This window comes from Natator depressus, chromosome 3 (assembly GCF_965152275.1).
Source record: "Natator depressus isolate rNatDep1 chromosome 3, rNatDep2.hap1, whole genome shotgun sequence".
Lineage (NCBI taxonomy): Eukaryota > Metazoa > Chordata > Testudines > Cheloniidae > Natator > Natator depressus.
The window spans coordinates 115,867,348-115,890,161 of NC_134236.1; the positions used below are offsets into that span (position 1 = coordinate 115,867,348).

Below are 22,814 nucleotides of genomic sequence, written 5' to 3' on the forward strand. Positions count from 1 at the left end.
CTGAATTTGGAAGGTAAGGACTTGAACACGCTTCCCAGATTGGGCAATTTAGGAGGAGGAACACTGATCTTCTCCTTGATTGTGCATTGCTCGGAGGCTTAGGCATCCAGACCCTTGGAGTGGGGCTGCTGTGATCTTGCTCAAAGGCAGAAACATAGGCACCCAGGGAACTTTTACTGCACAAATGTAGGTGCCTGCAGGGTTTGGTGGCAGCTAGGAGGGGGTTTTGTGAATCCCAGTGGTGCCTGATTTGGGGAGTTAGGTGCCTAAAGCGGCAATTAGGCACCTATGTCCTTCTGTGTATTAGCACTCACAGTATAAAAGGTAAGTAAAGCACATTTTCCCTACATATGAAAACCCACGCTTTAAAAAAAATATTGATGTGGTCATTTTAGGGACCAGTGGTAAAGCCTTTCCACATGTGAGAAGTCCCATTGACTAAAAGAGGTGTAAGGGCTGAGGGGCTATTTGCCAAAAACACCACTATTTTGCCATTTTACTGATATCTCTCAGAAATATATACCTTCTCATCACATCACAATGAAGTCATTCAATAAGGTATTAACACTTCAGTGCAGTGTTAATAAACTGGTACTTATACCAGTCAAACCTTGCCTTCTATGGCATATAGAAAGCACCTGCGAAATCAGTGGGGAGTTCTGAATAAAACTTGATGGCATGGTATGGAAAGCATTGTGTTAGCTTTGACTGGTTTTCATTAAGTACCAAGAAATGGCTTTTATCTATAGGTGACTGCACAAGCTCTTCTACTCAACATAGCAGATGTGGAAATTTGGAATGACCCAAATAGAAACAAAATGTTTCTTTTTACACCTTTATATTTTTTACAAGGTGAAGAATGTTAACAGTGCAAGAAATCAACCTGCTGCTTGTTAAAGAAGCCATAGTTATTTATAGAATGTAATAAAGATTTTAATTATAATTTTAATTAATAATTCAATTTTTATTTTTAACTCTGATTTCCCTCGAGTGTTATTTGTTGAATAATATTTCAAATTATATAAGCATCTATATACTTTTTTAAAATTTCTAAAATACTTAATTTTTTTCCCATTTCACTCACTTTTTCCCAGTTGTTTATGTTTGTAGCCCAGCGCTAATAAGAGGATATTGCAGAGTCATGCCAATGTCATCCATTAATCCTCTGACTTGTGTGCTTTTTCAAGGTCACTCAAATTCCTTTTCTCTGCATAGGTATGCCTTATAATCTGTTAATGACTTTCATGAACCTCGATAAACTGTACTAATTTGTAGTCCTGTTCTCCCTTCTACTGTAAAAAAGAAAAGGGCCAAATTCTGTCCCGATATACACCCTGAGCTATTAACCTCAATGAATTTAGTCAAAGGTTCAGATCCTCAGCTATTCTACCAGCTCTCTCCTCTTAAAGAGCTTAATGCTCTCAAAGGAGGTGGGGAGAGATTGGATAATTTCCATCCCAAAATACTGAACGAACTGGCATGATGGATTGGTAGCCTTATAGTAAGGATTTTTAATACTTCTATCTATTCAGGGGTAGTGCCATAAGATGGCACAAAAGCTAACATCATATGTATATTTAAGAAAAGGAAAAAAAGTGATTCTAACAATTACAGATCTGTTAGTCTGACCTCAGTTGTTTGCAAGGCTTTAGAACAAATTGTGAAGAAAAGAATAATTAAATTCATAGAGGCAAATGGAAAAGGGGATATAATGCAACATGGGTTTACCAAAGACAGACTATGCCTGACTAACCTGACTTCCTTCTTTGAGGAAACAACTGATTTTTGGATAAGGGAAGTGTAGTAAAGCTAATATTTTTGGACTTTAGTAAAGCATTTGACATGATACCACATGGGAAATTATTAGTTAAATTAGGGAAGATGGGGATCAAGAGAAGTATTGTAAGGTGGATAAGGAGCTGACTAATGAGGATAAGGCAACAGGTTCTGCTGAAAGGTGAATTACCAGACTGGAGCGAGGTTACTAGTGGAGCGCCTCAAGGATCAGTCTTGGGACTAATCTTATTTAATATTTTTGTTAATGACCTTGGCACAACAAGTAAGTGTGCGCTAATGAAATCTGCTGATGATACAAAGTTTGGAGGCACCATCAATCCAGAGGAGGGTGGGAATATTATACAGGAAGATCTGGATGACCTTGAAGCCTGGAATAATAGAAATGGGATGAATTCAATACTACAAAGTGCAAGGTCTTAGGCTCTAATAATAATAATTTCTGCCACAAGCTGATGGCTCATCAGTTGGAAGTCACAGAAAAGAAGAGAGACTAGGTGTGTGGGTCTATCACAGGATGACTATGAGCCACCAATGTGATGCAGCTATGAAAAAGACAAATGCAGTCCTAAGATTATCAGGCTAGGCATTTCCAATAGGGATAGAGGAGTATTAATGCCTTGTACAAGGCTGGGGTAAGTCCTCATGTGGAATACTGTGTACAGTTCTGGTCACTCATGTTCAAGAAAGATTAATTTAAACTGGAACAGGTGCAGAGAAGGGCTACTAGGATGATCAGGGATATGGAAGGCCTGTCTTATGAGAGGAGACTGGAAGAGTTTGGCTTTGTTTAGTCTAGCAAAAAGAAGGCTAAGAGGCGATATGATTGTTCTGTATAAATACATCACAGAGGTAAATACCAGGGAGGGTGAAGAGCTATTTAAGAAAAAGGACAACGCTGGCACAAGAACAAATGGATACAAACTGGCCATGAACAAATTCAGGCTGGAAATTACAAGAAAGTTTCTAACCACCAGAGGGGTGAGGTTCTGGAACAACCTCCCATTAGGAATTGCAGGGGCAAACAACTTAATCAGTTTTAAGAGAGAGCTGGACAAATTTATGAGTGTGAGTGTATGATGGAGCTTCAGCCAATCATCTTCAGGGGTCAGGAAGGGATTCCCCCACCCAAACGTATTCTGGGGTCTTTTGTCTCCTTCCTTTGAAGTATCAGGGATGGCCACTGCTGAAGATGGGACACTGGCCAGGGTGGGATGTTGCACTGAGGTGGCGCCCAGCTTTCTTTTTTTCAGGCTGGCTGATTCTTGTTCACATTCTCAGGGTCCAACTGATGGCCATATTGGAAGGATTTTTCCCCCAGATCAGATTGGCAGTGACCTGGGGGTTGCCCCAGTGTGGGGTGTGGTTAACTCTCCAGGATCATCTGGGTATCCCTCACTATATTCCCTGCCATTGCAGGGGTCTTGGGTATTAGTGCACCTTGGTCCCTTCTATTCTCTGTGACAAACAACAGTTTAGTCTTCTGGGGGCTGTAACACTTTGGTCTAATTTTGGTTGTTGGGTTTAGTGTGCGAGTGCTGGGTGGTGTTGCTTGCTTGTGACATCTAGGAGGTCAGACTAGATCATCTGGCTGTCTTTTCTGGCCTTAAACTCTATGCCTCTGTGTAGCCAGCCAGGTCTGCTCACTGATGTGAAGGTAGGTGGCGAGATGACCCTGCCTCCAGCTTCTCTTTTTATAGAGGCCACAGGTGCTGACTCTGTGCAGCTGAACTGATGGGGAGCACCACTGAAGTCCAAGGAAGAAATCACTCTCCTTTATATTAATATAAGCTAAGAACTAACCTCCATGGCTGTTTTAAATTGTTTGTATTTGGCAGTATCATTGACATCAAGCTTAATCTTCTTTAGCTCACTCTCCTTTGATGAAATCCAACTTGCTAATTCAGAAATTCTGAAATCAAAGACCACACAACACAAAACAAGTTAAAAGTTAGCTGTAAACTAGCCTTTATCAAGTCACAGCTGATAATTATTAGCTTAAATAAAAAAACAACAACAAGAAGAAAAACAGATTATTTTGGACCTACTATATAAAATAGAGTTTTCTGTTTGTGAACAAAAAAAGCATTTACTATTCCTTGAATTGTATTTTTCTACGGCTGGAAGTTTTAAAGAAGAGCACATATGCTAATTGTTCTGACCAAGGCTCTGTCATACCCAGCTAACAACAGAACTAGTACCTATTCTTGTACTCCTTCCATTTGTCAGGGTTCTCTTTTAGCTTCACATAGGTGCTATCAATCTGGGATTTAAGTTCCTTGAGGGTTTCTTGGATGCTTTCCGATGTAGTCTTAAATTGATCCCATTCTGGGAGTTTTAGACACAGTTCTTCAATCAGCTGCAGCCGTTTCTCACACAACTGATAGGGTCCCTTATCACTGAAGAAAAGCTGAAAAGGGGAAAAAAGCAACAATAATACAAACTGACAAAGCCACAAATCACTTTTTTTTATAGAAAACTAAGTAAGCTCCCAGCTTTTGCATATCAGTACAAAAGTAAATCAAATTCAGCTTTCCTTTAAGATTTCAAATCTTAGTACACTTAAAAGTTGTTCAGAGAACTTATAGAACCTCCATCCAGGGGTCCAATTTACTGCCATATTACACCAGTTTCACTTCACTGAAATCAGTACAGTTGCACTGGTGTGAATCTGGAGTAACTTGATTGTGGTCAATGAGACCTTGGTTTTTATATCCTTTGTATTTGAATGCATTTACACACATGTCCACTTGGTGGCACATGGTGCATACCTTGTGCTCTTTGATGATCTTTTCACTGCCCTTGCTGGATACCAGCTTGTTCTCTCTAGCAAGTTCAGATCTACACTCTTCCACTGTGCCTAGGAATTTGCTTTTCTCCACTTCAATCTTCAGATGGACCAAATGATATGGGGCTTCTGCCTGGAGATCCTATACTCCATAGGGAAAAAAAACAAACACGGAAAGAAAGCATGATTCTCATTCATCCAATGTAAGGCTACTAAATGAGAATTACAGAACAATTTTTAAAGTGTAACAGAAATCACATACATGCTATAACACACAGAGAACAGATGTTTTTCAGCATTCATGTATGAAGGGAAATAAAATAAATCTATTAGACAGAATTATTAGTTATATACTTAGATCACAAGCTCTTTTGGACAGGTACCTTGTTTCACAATAATGTGTACAGTACCTAGCACAGTGAGATTCTGATCTATGACTGGGGCTTCTAGGTGCTTCCTCAATAAAAATAAATAACAAAGATAATAATAGTGTGGCTACATTAGCAACAGCCCCCCAAGAGCACCAGCTTTTTTGTTCATGAAAAGCCACAGGTGCACACAAAATGTGACTTATTAGGGGTAGGATTTTTCCAAAATGGCCAGTGTTGGCCTAATTTTGCTTGCATTGCAGTCAATGGTAAAATTCCCAGAGAATTCGGCCAATTCTGAGTGCTTTTGAAAACTTCACTCTAGATATTTAACTACCCCAATGATGTATGCAAGATGGACTCAAGTGGAAAGCTTTGTGCTTCCCCAGATGTTCAACCTGAACATTCTGTAGGCATATTCTTAGAGGACTATTTGAAAACTTGGCTCATGAAGTATAATGAAATTGTTCCATGACTTATTATCAGTCTTTGCTCAGTCACTTTAGTCTTTGGCAATCAGCACTGTTTAAACTGAAAGCCTAATCTATTAAAAATCTGTTTTATTAGTGTTACTAGGGTAACTACAGTCAGCTCTGCTTCAGTGTAAAGCATGAAAAGGATAGGTGATATTGCAGGCAGCACGAGTAGCAGCGCGGGCACCACCTCTTATTGCTCGACACTTCCCATTAGAAAACTCAGTTTTCAGCTGCTTGCAACTTTTCCAAACTTCAACCGTTCTGGCTGAAATTTTCCATGTGAGACGTCTGTCTCAGGCTGTTGTTTTTTGTTTTTAACAAAAACAATTTGTTAAAAACAAAAAACCAATTGGCCAAAACAATTCAGCCATTTCCAAGAATGAGACTAGGGAAAAAACAGAGTCTGGGCATTAAAATGAGAATTGGGACAGATTCGGCAAGGAGACTGAAAGCGCGGGATGTGAGACTGGGAGCAAATACATGGAGTGAAAAGACTGAGATTAGATGAGGACCCTGGGGAGAGACTGGGACTGGCTGGGCAGTGGAAAGAAGGTTGGGTGGAGGGGAGATGTATCGGACAAGAAGCTAGGATGTCAGGGGAGAACTGGGACAAGGAGATGGCTGGTGGGGAGACACTGAGTTTGGAGCTCAGGAAGGGAGGGAGACTGAGACTAGGAGCCAATGGCGAGGGGAATGTGGGCATGCGGTGCCTGGAGGCTGGGGGAAGAGGACTTCAGTGAGGAGCCGAGAGGAGGAAACTGGTACTGGCTAGGTAAGGAAACCGGCACTAAAAACCTGGGGAGAGACCTGGAAATGACAGGGCAAGGAGACCGAATCATGGACATGGCGGGAGGGAGACTGGGACTGGTAATCCAGTGGCGTAGACTACAACTGGGTGAGAATGGAGACTGGGACTGAGATTAGAAACCTGAGGAGTGGAGACTGGGTAGCTGAGGAGAATGAGACTGTGATGAGGAGCCGGGGTAGAAAAGAGACAGGACTGGGACAAGAAGAGGTTGGACAGAAGGGGTCAAGTTAGGGAGGAAACAGGCAGAAGAGTCTCTATCCACGAAATCACACATCCCTCTTGAACTTGAAATGGAGCCCAAGAATCCTGGGTCTCACCATGTCTCTTCTGTCACGAAATATCTGTAAAACCCTCTGACAAAACATGTGTCTCTTCCCCCTGTTGTGCTGGTCGATATAGAGGATAATAACCTACTATTGCTATCAATTACTTCATTAGCTCAAGTAGCAGAGGATTGTGTGGTGGGCTCTAAAGGTTCCAACTCTGCTGATGATACATGTGGGTGTCAACATGATGCCAGATGATCAAATTAATTTTTTTTCAGTTTGTTTTTTTTTTAAAAAACTAGGAAATTACACACAAAAATCTACATTAAAAGAACAAAGTCAAGTTCTGAAAAGTAGAAAGTGCCAGAATTAAATATGCATTATGCTACAGTCCTTAAATACATGATCACAGACTGTTTTTTTCCACATGATGCCTGCATCATTCAGTGCAGAGGATGGACCTGCTCTGGGGGATAAATCAGGGTTGCATTGCAAAGGAGGTTGACATCTGTAGGACCCCTATCTCATTTGTTTCAGAAATTAGAAGGTGTGTAGTGAATAAGGCAGAGGATTGCAGGAAGAGAAAGGTGGGTCTCATGATTTAGACAGTTGAATGTTGCCCTGGAAAACTGGCCACCAAGTTTCTGTGTGGTGGTGGGCAACTCACTTACACTAAATTCTTCACAGGTGGTCACTAGCTGTCTGTTCCTCATTCTCTGGGTGCCCAACTTGTGATCGTGGGGTTTGATTTGCAGAAGTGCTGAGCACTCACAGGTGCAAATGAAGACAATAAGAACTGGGTTCAAATATATAAAGCAATATACTACTAAATACTCTGAAAAATCAAGTCCTAGGTGTTTCAAATTGAACAATATGTTTGACCTAATCCTTTTGTGCCTCAGTTCCCCATTTCTCTAATGGGGATAATGCCCCTCACCTCACAGAGGTACTGTGAAGATTAACTCATTAATGTCCGTGAAGCACTCAGATACTAGAGTGATGAGTGACACAAGAATGCCCATGAAGAAATTAATTCTGTCTGGGTCTGAATAATACAATAACTAAGGCCTAGAGCCACACACTAAACAATGAGGGAAAAAGAAAATATTGAACAGCTGCTATTTAAGTGAACACTGTCCATCCTGTGTTCTGAATGACACAAGCATCCTGTGGAAAAAGTAGTCTGTGACCATGTAATTAATGACTGTATCATAATGCATATGCACAGGGGACCAAATTAAACTTGCATAGGGAAGCTTAATTCTGGCATTTTCATTACTTTTGAGCGCTCGACTTCGCAACTGTAATAATATTCTTTTAACATAGTTTTGTGTAATTGTATTTATTTTTACAGTCAATGTGTCTTTTTCACTTATTCGGAAAGAGGAAGAAGAGGGACAAGATGTCCCCAGTTTCCATGCACAATATATTGCTTGGGCAGTTGGGTCTCTGGAGCCATTCAGTTTACAATTCCAGAGTTCTAATTTAAATACTAACCTTCCACTGCTTATGGAGTTTCCGAACAGCTTCCTGCAGGCTGTGTTGTTCTTGCTCAGGAAGGATGTCAGTAAGTTCATCACAAGCTTTCAGGAAGGCATTAAGCACTCTTTGGTCCAACTGGCTGAAAAACTCCTGATGTTGAAAGTAAAGTTAGAAGGTTAAGTTGCTTAATGTTATTGATATGGAAAGCAGCAAGGGTGAAGTTCAGAATGACATATTTTATACTACCACATACAAGCTCTCTGCAAGCTTGGAAGGTAGCTGCATTAAAAAGACTGAATTCAAGTTAAGAAATGGTACACTATTTAGCAGGAAGTTGGAAGAGTTAGCAGGAGATATTCCTGAATAATTTCTAAGGTAGAGAATCAACTAATTCTTGTACATTTCAGCAACTGCACAGAGTTGGTAGCTTATACACATAGGATTCTGCACAGTATTTTAAAAGAACAATAAAAAAGTAGTAATATTACCAGTTAGCTCATTTACTTAATAAGAACTTCTATATTTTTACTTGCCACCAAGTCCTCCTGAACAGTATCATTCAAATATCGAATTCCACGTCATTTATAAGATTAAATAGACTTTGTACTAGTGTAACATATGTCCATTGTTAAAGCCTACATAGGGACTGCAGTGAAGGTCAGAGAATCTACTCACAGTATGTTTCCTGAGAAGTTCTTCAGGATTTCCTTTTTCTTCTAGGCAACCATGGGCAATCTGTAGTACTGTCTCTAGTTCTGCCCTGGACTCCTCAAACTTTTTCATCAAACGGCTATTTGCTTCTACATTTCTTCTCCAGTCACCAGTCTTCTTGACCATATCCTAAGTTACAAGTGAAGAAAAAATGAGCTTGTATTTTTTCCCCAGATTATTTTCTGAATGATGATCTTTATTGACTATACTATCCACAGTCCCTCATTAAAATGCTTCCTGCTGGAGCTGCCCTTTGGGCTTGTGAAGTTCACAGCTTCTCCCCTGGTACCTATAAATGACGATGTTAATCTCATTCTCCCATTAAAATAAAATAAATTTATCTAATTTAATGAATCTGGGGGATTTTCATACAACCTATCATTGTGACTAGACTTTTTTTATGCGAAGCAAGTCTTAAAATGTAAACTGGCTGGTACGGTAGGAAGTTTGTCACTGGGATTTTTCCAAAAGATCACAAGTTATTCATGGTCCCTTCTCGTCAGAGACACCCTGGTTTGGCCTTTGAGACCCATGAACCCCACAACTACAGGTCTCTTGATTTTTGAGGGGCCTAAACCAACTGCCAGATGTGGAGTTTGGCAAAACTCTTATTTCCACTTAGCTGCCTGCATCTGAGCACTGTGAATACTGCCCAGAACTGTAACAGGCAGTCCCTCTTATGGTTTAATCCCAACTCTAACACTTGCTCCTTCTGTGGTCTTTGTCAAATCACTTAACTTTTTTGCTTTGGCTTCCTAATCTGCAAAATGAGAAGAACAATACTTACTGATGGGACGAAGAGAATGGAGGATATCTTATGTTTGCATTAGCTCATGTTTCTAGAGTTCAAATACATAAGTTCTCTTATTCACCAAGATGCATAAAAACCCGCTGGGAGCTCTAAACCCCTACAGAAAACCGACACTCAAAACAACTTTTCTATAGCTTACCTAGCAGCACTTCTCTTGAAGCGAGAAGCCTGAGGATACCAACAATGGCAACAACACCTGCTCACCATAGACACTTTAAAGAACAGTGGTTTTCAAACTTTTGGAGCTGAGACCCCCCCCCCCGGCTTTGAGTTACAATTTTTGGTTGTGTACTCCCCCAACCCAGACAAAAATAGACACATACAAAAGTATGCTTGATAGCCTACTCATAAACCTAACAGAGATCTTAACACAACTTTAATTAAATTACAAATACACTGATACTTTAATGTGAAGGGTGTGCCTATTTCTCTGTTTATCAATTTGTGAGGAGTTTTTTGAAACTGACATTCTGAGGTTGTCCTCCACTTCCAGTCTCAGACGGTACTTTGTCTTTAGCACAGCCAACAGAGAGAATCTGATCCCACACAAATAAGATGAACCAAACAGTAAAAGAGCTTTGATCATACACTTTGACAAAGCAGGATATTATGAGCCAACTTTCAACCAAAAATCCCCCAAAGACTTTTTTTAAAATTGAATGTCCAGTGTGCTATCACTCTAAAGTTCAATCAGCTTGTCCTGAATGTCATTTGAGAGATGGGACAAAGTCACTGCCTCAGCTACAAAAAGCTGGATAATCCAGTCATTCAGGGGTGTATTTCCTCCAGGAAAATATTTACCCAAACTGGCTCTGAGAGAAGTCAAGTGATTCTCAATTGGCTCCACAACACTGAATAGTTCAGATTCTGTTTCATCGATAACATCAGTTAACAACGGGAATGGAATGTTTAAACCAGTTTTGATTTTTGTTTTCCAGAGATCTAGTTTTCTCTTGAATGCCGATATCTTGCTGTGCAGGTCAAAAATAGTACTTTCTGCTCCTTGCAAAAGAACAATGCAAAATAATTCATTTTGTCAAAAATATCAGCAAGGTAAGCCAAAAGCACAAGCCACTAGGGATCACACAGTGTCTCGGCATTGGTGAAATTCATATCCACCACAAAAAAATCAAATTTCATTTCTCAGTTCATAAACGCGTTGCAACACTTTCCCACTGGATAGCCAACTGACTTCATGTGAAACAACAAAGCATCATGCTCTGCTCCCATTTCTGCAAAACGCATTTCAAAGAGAAGTGCCTTTGTGGGCTGCGTCTTGATAAAGTTCATTATTTTTAGAGCAGAACTGTAAGTATGTGATCCGTGTTTCGAGTTGCAAGGGCTTTGCAGTGTATCACACAATGAGTCCACAACATATGTGGTACAATTTCAAACACTTTGGCCTTTAAGCCCGCCCTACCTCCAGACACAGAAGGGGCTCCATCCATGCAGATTTTGATGCAGGCTTCCCACTTCAACTTGTGAGATGTTAGAAAGTGGTTTAAAATGTTAAACAGTTCAAATCCAGTTGCATGAATCTTAATTGGCTTGCAGAACAAAAAAAATCTTCCAATATTGATGTTTCATGAGCGTACCAAACATAAGCAATTAAATGAGCTTTTGATATATCCGTTGCTTCATCCAACTGGATTACAAATAAACTGGTTTGCAATCGAGAGATCATCTGTGCCCTGATGTTTTCTGACATGTCAAAGATTTGGCAGCTGACTGTGTTGTCTGACAGCAGGATCATTTTTAACTTCTCTGCCACACTGTCACCGAGCCTTGTCCTGCCAATGTCAATTGCTGCTGGGAGAATCCGTTTTTCCCTAATTGTGTAAGGCTTTTTATTCTTGGCAATGTGGTATTCAACTGGATACGATGCTTTTAAATCACTTGCAGGGGTGGATACCACATTTTTCACTGTGGTTTTTTGTTTGTTAATTTCTTGTAACTTTCATTCAAAAAAAAATCTCTGTTCTTTCCTGCCACATCGCCATGTTTTGTTTCCAAATGGCGTCTTAATTTTGTTGGCTTCAGGCTATCATTTGCTAAAGTTACTGCACACACTACGCATTGAGGCCTGATTTCTCCGCTAACTGCAATGGAAGTTAAACCAAAATTCAAATATGCTTCATCATATTTTCTTGTTTTTGCAGATTTTTTGTCTGTAACAACTTTACCCATTTCAGCTTCTGCCTTTCGTTTTGGAACATTACCATCTTTTGGCAATAACTACCAATCCATTTTTCACCAGCGGAATAAGCACGACAACACTGCTTGCTGAAATGACAGGATACGATATACTGAACTGGGAAAGGTAATTATTGCTATAGAAATGATCGTTGGCTTATAATTAAATACATGGCAACTCTTTCCTGTGTACTGCATCACCAGCCATCACCAAAAAAGTCCATCTGATTAAATGAGCTGCAAAATGTTTACTCCTACTTAAGGTCATACTTAATTTGTGATATTGCGGAAATTGCAGATCCCACAATATTAGGACTCCACTGCAAATTTGTCAGCCGCGTGGCTGACAGCAGAGCTCTGCCATGCATGGGGCTGACAACGGGAGCCTTAGCCCTGGGTGGCTCGTGGTCAGGGTTCCCACTGTTGGCCCCGGGTGGCTGGAGGCCAGGGCTCCCGCTGCCAGCTGCCTGGCTGACAAAATTGTGGTGAAAGCCTAATGTTGAGGGATCTTCAATTTTCGCAATATTATGAATTAAGTAGGGCCTTAGTAATACTAATTTTTAAAAAGTAAAAAAAATGCCTTTTGCATTGTGCCCACCCCATGAACATTCCTCCACGCACCACAGTTTGAAAACCTCTGTTATAGAATGACAGGTTTCAGAGTAACAGCCATGTTAGTCTGTATTCGCAAAAAGAAAAGGAGTACTTGTGGCACCTTAGAGACTAACCAATTTATTTGAGAATAAGCTTTCGTGAGCTACAGCTCACTTCATCGGATGCACCCAGATACACTCGCTGTAGCTCATGAAAGCTTATGCTCAAATAAATTGGTTAGTCTCTAAGATGCCACAAGTACTCCTTTTCTTTCTGTTATAGAAAATATGTCAGTTAATTACAATACCTAACTCCTACATAACTCTTTTCATCAACAGATTTCAAAGTGCCTCATCCTCTTTAACGTATTTATCTTCACAACACCCCTGTGAGGTAGGGAAGTAGTATTATGCCTGTTTTGTAGATGTGGAACTGAGGCACAAGAGGCTAAGTGACTTGCTTAAGGTCCCACCAGAAGTCTCTGGTGGAACAGAGTCTTGAACCTGGGTCTCCCAAATCCTACACGAATGCCCTAAAACTGGACTGTTCTTTTGGGCTGCCTCAAATAATCATCTTTTTCAATCTCCCCAAAATTCCCAGGCTGACTCTGTGCACAGTAGTGTGTTCGTATAAGAACTGGTTCCATTCATTGAGAAATAATAATCCCCAGGTCCACAAATATACTAAGGCTGGCTCTGCCCCATGAGTTAAGTCTACTTCAAATGTAAACTGAAATAAAACTAACTACCCACTCTTATAAGATGGGAATAATGCATTACATGAGCTACTTATCAAGCTCCATCAACTGAACCTGCCTTTGTAACCCATAAACATAACCCAAGGAAAAATGACATCTACAGATCTTCACTGAGAATCCAGATGTTCAGAAATGCTCAATGATAGCATTTAGAGCAGTGGTTCTCCAAGTTTTGTACTGCTGACCCTTTTCACATAGTAAGCCTCTGAGTGTGACCCCCCTTATAAATTAAAACAACTTTTTAAAATATTTAACACCATTATAAATGCTGGAGGTGAAGCGGAGTTTGGGGTGGAGGCTGACAGCTTGCAATCCCCCATGTAATAACCTCGCAACCCCCTGAGGGGTCCCGAGCCCCAGTTTGAGAACCCTTGATTTAGACAATCAGCACTTTAGCTTAAAATTCAAGACACTACATTTCATAGAGTAATTAAGAGTCCAGTTATGCCACCCTTACATTGAATAGTACATTACTCTAAAAGGAGTGTCATTGAAACCAACATTTGGAAAATCTGACCCTAAAAGAGTACTGGATAATTATGTGCCAGATTTTGTTACACTTACTAAAGTTGTATAAGTACTTGATTACTCAAATAGTCCAGAAAGTATCAATGAAACTATTCACAGAGTAAAATACTACTTCAAGTGAGTAAGTGAGACAGATTTGGGCACTAAATGTGGAGTACTATATAAACCAAATGTTTGTAACTTTCAGCATTTGCCTCTCACTGTAACTGTGATTTATTTCCAGTGGAAATACAAGCCCAGCAAGACTGAGTTTTTAAAAAATCACCATGCTCCATTCTTGGAGTGGAGTGGGGTGCATGAACAGATGGTTGCCAATGAGAGCTGTGATAACAGGTGCTGGTAGAGAGGTCTGGGCAGTAACACAGAAAGGCAGTCCCTCTGTGGGGATCTTCTAACCCCATAAACAGATGGCCTGAAATCTGTGGGATTTCTCTGTTGATCTCAGGTTATCAGAGGGGTGCAGAGGATTCTGACCTGTAGGTCATTACACGGAAAAGCAGACCCCAACCTCCCTGAGCACATGACACATGAAAACCTGAGTCTCATTTCACAGAGCTTTGTGAAGTATCTCTTCCCCTCCCACTGATCTAGTCTTTATTTCTGCTGCAACTTCAAATTCTAAAAAAGGGGAATTATCCCACTGTATCATGGCACTGTTGGTACAGATTGGAGTAAGGGAAACATTTCAATGAGAATGAGCACCTCTGGCTGTGTATAAGTATATAGTATTGAAGTATTAAAAGTATATTAGATTTTAAAGTAATTTAGTTACATTAGTGCAAGTTTTCTAATACAAATAAGCCCTGTGTTTGATTTAAAGAGTATGTGGGTGTCAGGAGAGGAGAAAAACAAAGGAAACTTCTTTGTGCTCCCTGTGGCAACAGCTGAAGACTGACAGAAAGCGAAGAGAACACAGGAACAACAAGTGCATACTACGGTACGTCTCCACAGCAACTAGACCCCTGTGGCTGGCCCACGTCAGCTGACCCAGGCTCGCAGGGTTCAGGCTGCAGGGATGTTTCACTGCTATGTAGGCGTCTGGGCTCGGGCTGGAGCCCGGCCTCTAGGATCCTGTGCGGTTGGAGGGTTCCAGAGCTCGGGTTCCAGCCCAAGCCCAGATGCCTACACAGCAATGAAACATCCCTGCAGCCCGAGCTCCACGAGTCTGAGTCAGCTGGCACAGTCCAGCCGCAGGTTTTTCTTTGCTGTGTAGACGTACCCTAAGAGAGTCTCAAAAATGTACTGAGAAGCGACACAACTACCTGAAAAGTGACCTGGATCTCTGTGACCTTCTTCTGAAGCATTAATGGATCGAAATGTTGTAACACCTTACTCGAAGCCACAAACTTCAGAATGTCCTGACTGTTTCTCTCAATCAGGGACAAAGCTTTCTTGCAGTTTTCTTGGTATGCTACCAAATCCTGAAAGAAAGAAAGAAACACAATTCTGTTCCGGCCAGAAACAAAGAGAGGCAAAGTTCAGAAAAAACAACCTAGGGGGGCATTTGTGACAATAAGAAAATGGAAGTGGTCAGGTTCCACCAAGAACAGTTTAAACAAGACATTAGAGAGAATAATATAAATCCGGCAAACTTTTTCCAGGGGTGCTCAGCCCCATCCACAGGAATTCAGTCCTATAGAACAGCTTGTAGGATAGGATCCATATGGGTAGTTTTACAAAATGCAAGGGTCTTTTCTGGCTGTGTGATTCTCTCATTTATTCTTGATTTGGGTATTATTAATATCTGTACCCATAGTATTAATTGCAAAACAGATGTTCATTTATTCAGTGAGTAGATAAAAGAGTGACAACTCTCCGTAGCTTGCTCAAATGCTTACACATAAGGTCCGTGCCATCTATCAATCCCGTTACTGGAATTTAAATGACCACAACAAATCATTAGACAAGAGAATCAGTAACTACAACTACACAAATAAGAAGAAAAACCTCATTAATTCTCATGAGAGGAAAGCACAAGTGTTGCTCTTTACTGTTTAATGAACGATCTATTCCATGATCTACTCAGCAGAAATCAGGAGCCTCTGTATAATCTGTCAGACTGTCACGGATCTCAGTTCCATGGGTGGTAAATCCTTTTAGCAGAAATAAGCCATTTACTTAAATTATGATGTCTGGGCTATGGTAATCTAAAAGCTGGAGACTTCATGATGATGCATTCTCCTCATTCTGCAGCTCTGACACCTTTTCATTCGGTGTCTATGCTCAGACAGGACAGGATTTGTTCAGGAAAGTGAGGGAGTTTAGATCAAGGCTGGACTGGCTCACATGCACAGTCAAGCTCAGCAGCCCAATATTATTTTTCTTCCAAAAACAAAGACATAAGCTTCAAGTCACTGGTGGGGCGAGGGTCCTCCCTGACTGAAGCGTGGCTCACATCTCCATAGTCATTGCAATTATAAAATAATTTCTAACTGTTCTTTCATATACTGTACTAAGTCCATTATTTTGCTAACAATATTATCTCCCTGTATTTGACTCTAAACAGTCCAATGACTTCAAAGAAAACTCCTGTCCAACACATGGGAAGCCCACCAGTGTCCATGAAAATCAATGGGAGTTCCTAAGCATTCTCAAGGAAATCCCAATGTTCACTGATGCTGTGTGCAATTGTATAGGGGCCTGATTTAGTTTCCATTGAAATCAAAGGAAAGGCTCCCACTGATTTCAGAGAAAGATGAAACAGGGCCCATATGAAGAAAAATGCACTTTCAGTTAATGTGAGTTTGTGGGAAAGTTGGTGGGCAGCGGTGAATTGTAGAGCTGGCATCTGTATCCCAAAGAAAAAGTGTTTAACTATTATTAAATGAAAGTTAAGAAATTGCCCCTCAATTAAGAATTGCTCCTCAATTCTCACTGCTGCAATCCAGAGTCCTAACAATCTAATGTGTTGCATAAATGCTCACACGGAGTCTCTTATATTTTCTAGATACGGTTTTGGGTGTTTTGGTTTTTTTTAAACTTACCTGGTGGTTTTGTTTAAAAACAGCTGCAGGTTGCACTTCAGGATCTAAGGCAGAAATTATTTCATTGACTTTCTCAAGAGACTCATAAAAATATGTAATTTGCTTTTCTAATTCTTCCAGAGGAGACAGCAGCTGCTGAGCTTCATAGAGCAGGACAGGGCAACGCTCCTTAGTCTTTTGGCAACATAAAGAAAAAAATCTCATTACAACAGAAAATTACTGAAATTCAACAAACAATAAATAACCTTTCCATGTACATTGCTTTACATAAGCCCCCTCCTTCTTTTAAAGGTAAATGGACCTGATATTTAGTTCTTATTTAAGCAAAAATTACCATTAATATCAAGTACTTCAGGATCTGGTAATATCTTCTTGCTAATATATTCCACCCATAGTTATTTTAATATATGTGCACTAGATATCATTTAAACTTTTGTGTGGGAGATCTCTTCTTTTATTCTCCCTTACATTATTTGCTATCTTCTGCTTCATGGTCTCTCTCCTGCATTTCTCTTTCTCCCCTTCCACCTCCCTCCTTCTCTCTTCCATCCCATCCTTCCACTCTCACTTTTTCTACATACCCCTTCCTTTTTCCATTTCTTTTGCTTCTCTTTCTCTCATTTTCTACATTGTCTCTGGCCCAATCCTGCATCCCTTACACAGGAATGTCACATATATATGATTTGCAAGATCATCTATCTCTCCCCACTGTACCTCTTCAGTTCTCCATGACTACTTCCCACTCAGCTTCTGTCTTTCTCTACTCCATCCCCTTTATTGAGGTGAGTTTGAACTACTGTATTTGTTAAGAAGACAACATTGACAAAGGGTTGGTGTGGTGGTGTATGTGTGTGTGTTTTGTTTGGATTTTTACACCTATATATTTCTCTGTATTTCCCAGCAGTAGAGCAATTGGGGTTGGGCTCTCGGCCAGTTTCAGTTGGACAAAAACACTCACCCTCTCACTATAGAAGTATGGGTGTGCTTTTGGGGACAGCCTGGCAGTTTAAAGTAGTGCAACAGTAGTGACACAAGCTAAGGTTCCATGTTCAGGCTTAAGCTCCATGAGATGATAAGGGTAAAAAGAGTATCTCATATATAATAAAACCATCTATTCAACTCAGGAGGAGTGTTAATGACTTCAGGAAGAGGCTGCATACAACACTCTCTGACTGTAAGGACAGGTCTGATTAATGCAGAGCATTTGGTGTGGAGAGAAACTTGCATATGAAAAGTGTGCACTGGTCTATTGTATTGTTACGAATTATACCTGGTAGGACACGCACACAAGTGCTACGAATTACACCTGGTAGGACACGCACACAAGTGCTACGAATTACACCTGGTAGGACACGCACACAAGTGCTACGAATTAACCTGATAGGACACGCATGCTAACTTTTCCTTAACAGTATATATGTACTGACATGCATAACTTTTGGGAGCTAGCACTCAGTCTAAATGCATACACCTGAAACATTATAATATATATAACTTCAATTATTTTTTCCAAGTTTATGCATTAGCTCTAATACTTCAGTTATACCAAAAAAAACCCCAAACAAATGCCACCCAGCTATTTTTGAAAATATGCACAATCTAACATAACAAGTTTTCTTTTTAAGTAAATTTCCCATATGAAAGCATATCTTTCAAAGAATGCTCATAAATGTCACTTTAGTACAGAATCAGATGGACAAAACTGGGGTGGTTTTAATGATGAAAAAAGCAAAACTCAAACCTGGGGGGACTCAGATATGGGTCCCATTTTATCTAACGCCCTAAGGTCTGGAGAGGTAGAAGAGATGTTTAACATAAATAGTTTAGGTTTTAGCTCGTGTCCATTGGAAATAAAGAGGGGTTAAAACCAGAGTGTAGTTTTGGCTTTATAAAAACCCATTATGTGAAACAAATCATAAGCAACCAATTCTAAGCCTGGTTCAGATATGGGTCCCATTTTATTGAGTCCCCTGAGCTTGGGGTTGGTGTGGCACTGGGCTAAATGGTTCCTGTTTGGACCCATCTTTAATTATTAGTCCAACAGTAAACATACTGCACAGCAGAAAAGATATTCCAGGACCTTGCTTAGCTGTGCTTTGATCCCTGTCATAGTTGCAAGCATTTCATTGACTTCTTCTTGGGGAATTTCCTTTGTAATAAGCTGTGCTGTCCTTGTAATTATCTTGTACTGAGCTTCCATCACAGGCACCTTCTGTTTAATATCCTGCAACAAATATTTTAACAGGTACTGTTATGAATTCATGTGGCACATCAGCTTGTTCTCACCATAGCTGTAGGCGATAGATCCAACTCCCATTGACATCAATGGGATTTTTTCCATTGACTTCAACGAGTGTTGGACCAGGTCCAGAATGTATTTGATATATACTAAGCAAAGGAGTTCATCTCCAACGCTCTGTATTACAGTTCAGCATTCAGCTGAAAATCTAGTGACACCCCTGCTTGTTGCATTGGAAATGTGTTCCAGAAACGTCACTCATAGAATACAATCATTTAGATTACCTAAAACACAAAATACACCACTGTAGTATAAAAATACTGATATGGCTATGTAAATAAATAATCTTCTGATCCTTTCATAAAATTAAATAGTTAAATAATTCTCCCTTCTGTGAAGAAAAAAGAGAGAAAGAGAGTGAGAGACACAGACAGATGAAAGGAAGAAACTCACCTCCAAACCTTGGACAAACATCTTGACATTTAGAAAGGACACTTCAACAGGCACAGAAAATTTTCCATTAGTGCAATCAGCAAAGGTAGACAAGGTGGCAACGCCATCCAAGTATTCCTTCCTCATTCTGTCAAATTCATCTACGCGAGCATACTATGAAAAATGGAAAATAAAAACACAGAGAACATGTCAAAATATGCAATGCTGCTACTTAAGGAAACTAATAGGTTCTTGGGAGTAACTGTTAAACTTTTCTTTTCTTTTTATTCAGTGTGATTTGCTAGTGATCTTTTAAGCTAAGGGTCCAGCAAGTCGTTGGTTGCTTGTTTTTTTAAATTTTAATGTTGATTAATGAAGCACATAGTTCTTTTTTAGAAATGGGAAAACTTGTTTCTAATCCCGCAAATGGCCCTCACTTCAATTCCATCCATGAAAGAAAACCCAAACATATTTTAAAGTTTGGATCACTTCAAGAACTCCTTTCTCTCTCAGGTTTCTGAAGTGGACCTAACTCCCCAACTCACTTCTCCTGAACTACCAGTAGCCTTTCTTTTGAGGCTTCATATTTTACCCTTTTCTCAATTTTGGCCCTAGACAGGGACACATTCCACCTGAGCATCTACTTTCTCTCAAACTGTGATTTGCTAGTTTATCAATTCAGTGACTAAAATGCCAATAGTCTCCTAGTATTCTCAGTCACTGCAACCCTCTAACAGTGTCTTTGGGGATCTGGTTTAATGATACAGCAAATATGGCAGCCTCTCCACTAAGGTCCTGGTGCCAGTCCATTCACATTCTCTGCATTGTTGACAGCATTTGACTGTGAAGCGATTAACATCAGGAAATATGAATGCATCAGCATCTGCAGCTCAGCAGGGAGAGAGGCAGCCAAACAAAATTGGGGAAGGCTGGGAGGACGGAGGAGATAGAGAGAGAAGTCAGGGAATTAGTTGAGGGCTGGGGTGAAGGAAGAACTGAGGAACTGTTAGAGGGCACAAAACAGACTGGAAAGAATTGAGTGGGCGAATTTTTAGAAGGTCATGGAGATGGATGGGGAATAGGAGTGAGGAGAGAGTCTCAAAATGTGCAGGGGAGCATTCAAACTCTGGGGATCAGGATTTGCCGAGTAAACTACTCTGCCCATCACTAGCAAATAATAAAGCTGTGACTATGCTACAAGCAACAGTTTGAAAGGTTTAAAAAAATAAGAGCCAAATGCTGACCACTTTACTAATGTGATTCATTGACAGCAATGGGAATACTCATGAGAGTAAGGAGAACAGGATTTGGCCTCAGGTGAGTAGTCAAAAGTAATTAAATAAAAAATTTCATTAGCCATATGACTACTTCAATGCAGATATTTTTAAATGTGTATATAAGGCTGTCAAATACTTTGGTACAAGTTATATCTCACATCTTCCCTCACGCCGTTTTGAATAACCTCTTAAAATAACGTTTCTTTTCCAGCCTGGTGAGTCTCTTTCCTGAAGCGAAGTTTTTTGCTCTCTGTGCCTGGTAGAGCACAAGGCAACAATGATGTCAGCACAGCTTTGGGAATGGGATTGGCTGATTAACGTGTGCTGCCTCTACTGTTGACTGGCTTTAGCCCTCTGATAAGTAGGTGCAACTCCCATTAAAAAGCATTCGATGTATCCCCTTACACTGTGGCTAAATTTGGCTCTATAGATTCCACATAAACAATGGCTATTTTTTGAAAATCATTTTAATTTCTCAACTATAGAGAATGTGCATTTTTTTAAAAAGTCATGGTCAAATATTACAGAGATAAGTTGCAAAGTATGTTTGCTGATGAACTTGAACAAACCATCTCTACCCATCTTTCTAAAAAGGTACAAATGCAACCAACTATTCTGGTGGTATGTATTGCTTCATGATTTACATATTATATACGTTTACATTAGACATGGTCCTTGGAGTCCTGGTAAATTGTCCACGCAGGCTTTAGTGGTGCAAACCTTCGGCAGCCTTGCTGCATTGCAATGGTAAAATAATAACTTAAATACAACAACCGTAACAACACATACTTGCTTAACTTTCATAAACAACTCTCTCCATCTTCCATTTAGTAGCAGCAGCTGTTGTTTAAGATCTCTGGAAATGGTCTCATCACAAGTTTCAATAAGGAAGTTACCAGCATCATTCATGGCTGTGTGCTGCTGGATCCAATGAGGTAAATGTCGGAAAAAATCCTAAACACAATATAAGCAGCATTGCTAAACATTTTGCAAAAGTCAGTATGTTACACAATAAAATTTAAACCTCATCACCAACTAAGGACATGGATAAACCTTTTCCCTACAAGGCACATTATCCTCTGAAGCATCCCACATTGGGTACTCTAGTAAATTCTTATGTTCCAAAATAATATTTTTAAAAAGAGCTATCAAGATAACCTGCTGCATTAATGGAGGGGACTCTATATTATACATCTGTATCTATAATATAGATATAAACAATCAGTACCTTCTCAGTTCTAATCAAGTAGGTAGAACTACTGAGGTCAATGGGACTACTCTCCTGAGTAAGATAAAAGGATTTGAGTCTTAATTTATAATACTGCCATTGTTTCATCTAATTTCTGTTTAATTTATATACATTTGACGATTACTTTTGTTCATTTGAAATCAATTAACTACTAATTCACTATGGGCTGTACTGCAACTTGGAGTACATGCCAGCACATTAGTAAGAATCCCCCTTGTAAACTCAAGGCAGGTAATTGTGGGCCTCAGAGCAGAGGGGAAAACAAATGGTTCATGGCTGCTTACTCCTACCTCAGAGCGGGTGAGTGGGGAGGAAGAGGAGAATGGATGAAGCCTTGGTTCTGTCCCCACTCCAGTATTCTAGGCTGCACAGCTGAGCCTGTGCAGAGGGGGAGTGTGAGAGAGAGAGATGTGTGTGTGTGAGAGAGAGAGAGGTGTGAGATATGTGTGTGTCTGTGTTAATTTTCTGCCATGAGAGGTCCCCAACAAATGACTTCCCACCTTCCTTTTTCCTCTGCCCCAGGAGGAAGGAGGAACCAGGGAGGAACTGTGCTTCAAATGGCTGTCTGAAGTACAATTCTTCCTAGCGCTGCTCCAGGCTCTTTGCCTCTTGCTCAGGGCTGTACCAAAAAGCACAATCTCAAGGTTTCAGAAAGTCTTGTGACAACACAATAGTTGATACAGATGTCATAACTTATCCATATTTAAAACACCTCCCATATAGCTACAAAGAAAATGTCAAATGGAGGCATATTGCTTAAATGAGTTGGACAGATAATTGAACACAATGTTATTTAAATCCCTAAAGAAGAGATGGGTAAAGAGCACTTGTACTATGTACATAGACATATCAGTGAATAAGCTTCATTGTCTCCGAGTAGACTGGGTGTTATCTTCCATCTTCTTTGAGTTTGAGAATAGTGGTGCATTCCCCTGGTGCCCAAGATAACAATACTGATTTGTCAGGAAATACCCAGCAGCATCCCAGATATATTATATAAACACTTCCTTGTCTTTTTTTAAACTGCTGTACACATGCCAGGCCTGCTAGAAGGAAA

General features: G+C 40.1%; 1 protein-coding gene across 1 annotated transcript in view; it reads right to left on the bottom strand.

Moving 5' to 3' along the window:
* The window catches only part of SYNE1 (spectrin repeat containing nuclear envelope protein 1), a 493,953-nt gene that overhangs the window by 311,018 nt on the left and 160,121 nt on the right, over window positions 1-22,814 (bottom strand). Inside the window, exons 18-27 of the mRNA XM_074948627.1 lie at window positions 21,298-21,462; window positions 19,253-19,405; window positions 18,641-18,784; window positions 16,561-16,734; window positions 14,839-14,997; window positions 8,658-8,822; window positions 7,998-8,132; window positions 4,566-4,724; window positions 3,996-4,204; window positions 3,598-3,706 (exon numbers count right to left, since the gene is read on the bottom strand). Coding sequence (XP_074804728.1) covers window positions 3,598-3,706; window positions 3,996-4,204; window positions 4,566-4,724; window positions 7,998-8,132; window positions 8,658-8,822; window positions 14,839-14,997; window positions 16,561-16,734; window positions 18,641-18,784; window positions 19,253-19,405; window positions 21,298-21,462 — 1,572 coding nt within the window. The remainder of the gene's footprint in view (window positions 1-3,597; window positions 3,707-3,995; window positions 4,205-4,565; window positions 4,725-7,997; window positions 8,133-8,657; window positions 8,823-14,838; window positions 14,998-16,560; window positions 16,735-18,640; window positions 18,785-19,252; window positions 19,406-21,297; window positions 21,463-22,814) is intronic.